The 4729-nt window shown below is 58.3% G+C and overlaps 1 protein-coding gene across 1 annotated transcript in view; it reads left to right on the forward strand.

Annotated features, from left to right (window-relative positions):
- The window catches only part of SHROOM2 (shroom family member 2), a 156215-nt gene that overhangs the window by 133110 nt on the left and 18376 nt on the right, over window positions 1-4729 (forward strand). The window contains exons 6-8 of the mRNA XM_055086342.1: window positions 682-1311; window positions 1788-1836; window positions 2107-2399. Of these exons, the coding sequence (XP_054942317.1) occupies window positions 682-1311; window positions 1788-1836; window positions 2107-2399 (972 nt within the window). The remainder of the gene's footprint in view (window positions 1-681; window positions 1312-1787; window positions 1837-2106; window positions 2400-4729) is intronic.

Genomic DNA, 4729 nt, shown 5'->3' on the forward strand with positions numbered 1-4729 from the left:
GTGTGTGTGTGTGTGTGTGTGTGTGTGTGTGTGTGTGTGTGTGTGTGTGTGTGTGTGTGTGTGTGCGTGCGCGCGCGCAGATAAGTACATTTCAGGGAAAGATAGAAATGGATACGGATGTGGAGATGGATGAGTATGGAAAGATCAGTGTCTCACTGCAGCTTCCAAAAGAAACAGGCTTTGTTTTTCTTATATTTAATAACAGACTACTGATTTTAAAGTTTTTTTATCCATTTATTTGCTGCCCGTCTTAGAAAGTTCTGTCCCTTTGTATATGGCAATTTCCGGAAATAAGCCACATGAAAATATTGTTGCAACATGAAGTAAATATTTCTGAATATCACAGTTTGAGGATTTGTACACAGATTGTTTTTTTAAATGTTTGTGTGAATTATATTTTGCCCCCAAATTGCAGTCTGTGTGTACATGTGTGGGTGTGTCTGTAATGTGTGTACCTCCTGTCCTGTGGTATGACATGCCACCGTACCGGCTAACGTCCAGGGTGTGTTTGGCGTTGATGCCTTGTGTTAGGAATTGCAGCGGGGACAGGCGCAGGCAAACATATGTGGATTTAATTCCTTAACATGATTGAAGGAGGTTATGGCGATCTGGGTGTAGTCCTGTTTGGGGAGAAGATGTGAATTGGAACCGTTGGCTCATTTTTCTTCCTTCCTCCCCTAGACAAGCAGATGCCCAGTGTGCAGAAGACAGTCCAGGAGCGCAGCGGGACCCCCAGCGGCCATCCCAGGTCTCTGAACCACCTGGCGCCCGGGAAGCTCCCGAGGTGCCCCCGGAGGGCCGTGGCCGGGCGGGGACCCTTCCTTGCGATTACCGATACCCGGAGGAGCGCGCGCCCGCGGACCGGCCTGCCGCCCCGCACGCCCGGGGCCAGGACCCCCGGCCCCTGAGCGCCGCCCCGCTCTCCCGGAGGCCCGCCGCGCAGAGGCCGGCGCCACCCAGGCGTGAGCCCCGGCCCTTGGGGGGTGCGCCCGGCAGGCCCCGCCCCCTGGCCCCGGAGGTGCGCTCGTGCTCGGACCGCGCGGCCCTCGCCCGCAGCGGCCCCGGCGCCTCGGCGGAGAAGCTGAGCGGCGCCCGGCCCGCGGCAGATGGCCCGCGGGCCGCGGGGGAGCCGGCCGGGCAGCATGTAGACGAGCGCGCGGCCTGGCCCCGGCGGGAGGCGCCGCTCCCTTCCCAGTTCCGGCCCCTGCAGACCTCCGCCATGGAGACCTCGCGCTCCCCGTCGCCTCAGTTCGCGCCCCAGCAGCTGACGGACAGACCCCCGCTGCTCATCCAGGATGACAATTCCACCAGGTACTGTCTCTGGACGGCGGCCTGAGGCCTTGTTCGCCTCTCTGGGCTGCCTTCCGCCGTGGGCGGCTGTCAGTGCTCCTTTCCTGGGTGCGGGACCACTGCCGCCTTGCTCCCGCTGTCCCTCCTGGATTTCAGCTTGGTCCTGCGGACTGACATGGGGGAGACCCCACCACCCCAGTGGTCAGCCGGATTTTTAACTTGCTGGGGGCTTTCCTGCCGCACTGGGAGTAGGGGGGGGCGTAAGGGAGGGAGTAGACCGTCCCCTGTCCTGTTCTTCCAAGCCCGGCAGCTTGATACCTGCGTTACCTACACGCTTTTGCACACCGGGGGCTGGTTTTCCCAGCTGAGTTCTGTTGGTAATCAGAATCAAGTTTAACCTAAGCATGAGACCTCCAAGCAAAATCGGTGTTTTTCATAATGTCCATTATTTCCACATTCCTATTTTTCTTTTTTCTTTTCTTTTTTTTTTTTGTTAGTACGCGGGCCTCTCACGGCTGTGGCCTCTCCCGTTGCGGGGCACAGGCTCCGGACGCGCAGGCTCAGCGGCCACGGCTCACGGGCCCAGCCGCTCCGCGGCACGTGGGATCCTCCCGGACCGGGACGCGAACACCGCGTCCCCTGCATCGGCAGGCGGACTCTCAACCACCGCGCCACCAGGGAAGCCCCTCTAGTTCTTTTTATATGAAAAGGCTGAGGTGGTATATCCCTTTTATTAAAGCAGAGGAAAACGCGATCATGTTCCACGGTGCTGTTCTCAGACTTATCGGCACGGGATTGTCTGTTGTGCCCATTGAGGCACGCTCGTGCTCGGACCGCGCGGCCCTCGCCCGCAGCGGCCCCGGCGCCTCGGCGGAGAAGCTGAGCGGCGCCCGGCCCGCGGCAGATGGCCCGCGGGCCGCGGGGGAGCCGGCCGGGCAGCATGTAGACGAGCGCGCGGCCTGGCCCCGGCGGGAGGCGCCGCTCCCTTCCCAGTTCCGGCCCCTGCAGACCTCCGCCATGGAGACCTCGCGCTCCCCGTCGCCTCAGTTCGCGCCCCAGCAGCTGACGGACAGACCCCCGCTGCTCATCCAGGATGACAATTCCACCAGGTACTGTCTCTGGACGGCGGCCTGAGGCCTTGTTCGCCTCTCTGGGCTGCCTTCCGCCGTGGGCGGCTGTCAGTGCTCCTTTCCTGGGTGCGGGACCACTGCCGCCTTGCTCCCGCTGTCCCTCCTGGATTTCAGCTTGGTCCTGCGGACTGACATGGGGGAGACCCCACCACCCCAGTGGTCAGCCGGATTTTTAACTTGCTGGGGGCTTTCCTGCCGCACTGGGAGTAGGGGGGGGCGTAAGGGAGGGAGTAGACCGTCCCCTGTCCTGTTCTTCCAAGCCCGGCAGCTTGATACCTGCGTTACCTACACGCTTTTGCACACCGGGGGCTGGTTTTCCCAGCTGAGTTCTGTTGGTAATCAGAATCAAGTTTAACCTAAGCATGAGACCTCCAAGCAAAATCGGTGTTTTTCATAATGTCCATTATTTCCACATTCCTATTTTTCTTTTTTCTTTTCTTTTTTTTTTTGTTAGTAATCAATATGCTTCTGCAAAATAACTGATACAAAATGCTTTTTAAAAGCATTTTGGGACTTGTAGCTGAAGCAAAAAGTGTTATGTGAATAATCTTTGTCAGACATTGTTTTATTTATTTATTTTTTTGTAGTACGCGGGCCTCCCTCTGCTGTGGCCTCTCCCGTTGCGGGGCACAGGCTCCGGACGCGCAGGCTCAGCGGCCACGGCTCACGGGCCCAGCCGCTCCGCGGCACGTGGGATCCTCCCGGACCGGGACGCGAACACCGCGTCCCCTGCATCGGCAGGCGGACTCTCAACCACCGCGCCACCAGGGAAGCCCCTCTAGTTCTTTTTATATGAAAAGGCTGAGGTGGTATATCCCTTTTATTAAAGCAGAGGAAAACGCGATCATGTTCCACGGTGCTGTTCTCAGACTTATCGGCACGGGATTGTCTGTTGTGCCCATTGAGGCATTGGTGAATGCTCTCAGGCAGGGACCAGTCAAGAGCTCCGAAACAGAAGGGGGGGAATTTTCTTCTCATTCTCTAGAGCATTGGTTCTCAGCCGGGGTCAGGGGGGGGCATTGCGGCCCCCAGGGGGACGCTGGGCAGTGTCTGCAGACGTTTGGGGCGTTCCAGCTGCTGGGCGTGGGGCTTGCTCCTTGGCTCCTGGCATCTAGTGGGTGGAGGCCAGGGATGCCGCTCAGTATCCTACGGTGCCCAGGACGGCCCCCTAGCAAAGAATTCGCTGGCCCTGCATGTCAGTACTGTCTGATATAGTAGCTACCAGTCACACGCGGCCATAGCGATGTAAGTTAATGAGAATGAAATGAAACCCGTTGCTCAGTTGCACCCTCTGGGGCTAGTGGTTACCACCCTGGCCAGCCCAGATTATGGCTGTTTTCATCATCATGGAAAGTTCTTCTGTTGGATCTCCCTACTGTAGAGTCTCGAACTTTTTTTTTTTTTTTTTTTTTTTTACCCTTAAGATAACTTGACAGAGAGGAAATAGTACCGATAGCGTCCTGGGTCTCCATGCGTGGCGTGGCGAATGCAGCTGCACCTGCGGGCCGGCGCTGCTCTGCATCGTTCAGGATGCAGGTGTCCCTTAGAGATCCCTTCTGCTGGCAACGCTGTTCAGCTCTGAAAGGGAGGAGAAGCGATGAAGTAGTTTGTGTGGTGGGTGGAGTGTGTTGGTACCGCTGTAGGTAAGGCGACCGGGCCCCTCGGTTCTCGGGAGCTCGTTTGGGCACAGTGGGCTCCACGGCTTTGCGGAGAAACAGGGCCACGTGCTTGCTCAGTGCTCATGACGTCTGTAGACTTCAGGAGGTGGGGAGTGGTTTTCATTTTCTCTTGCCCCGAGCGAGCGGGGGTTTTCTCACCCTGTCTCTCCTGTGAGAGGGATTTCAACAAGCAGCGGCAGTACTTGTTGACAATACTGAGTGCCGGTGTCTTCAGGCATCCGCTCTGTTCCCATCCGGTGTGTCATTTGGGACAACCAAGGTCGTCTCGTCCCTTGCTCTGCAAGCCCTCGTAGAGTGCCCGATCCCGGTCAGCGTGCAGAGCTAACCCGGTGTGTGTCCCCTCAGGGAGCACAGTGCAGCAGACGGCAGCCACGCCGCCCACGAAGTTCCTACCGAGGAAGCGGCTCCTGATGTACTGAGTTCAGTGTCCCCGTCCCCAGAGCGGGTGTTACCGGTTAGTGTGGGCCCGAGAGAGTGGCATGCCATTGGCATACACTGCGAACCTGGGGCCGGCGCTCCACACGAGTGCTGGCCGGCTCCATACCCACCATCAACCACCAATGGGCAGCGAGTGCCACACACCGGCTGGGGCCTCCCAAGCTGCCTGGTGTTTGGGCACAGCTCAGAGAC

This window comes from Physeter macrocephalus, chromosome 7 (assembly GCF_002837175.3).
Source record: "Physeter macrocephalus isolate SW-GA chromosome 7, ASM283717v5, whole genome shotgun sequence".
In the NCBI taxonomy this organism is placed as follows: domain Eukaryota; kingdom Metazoa; phylum Chordata; class Mammalia; order Artiodactyla; family Physeteridae; genus Physeter; species Physeter macrocephalus.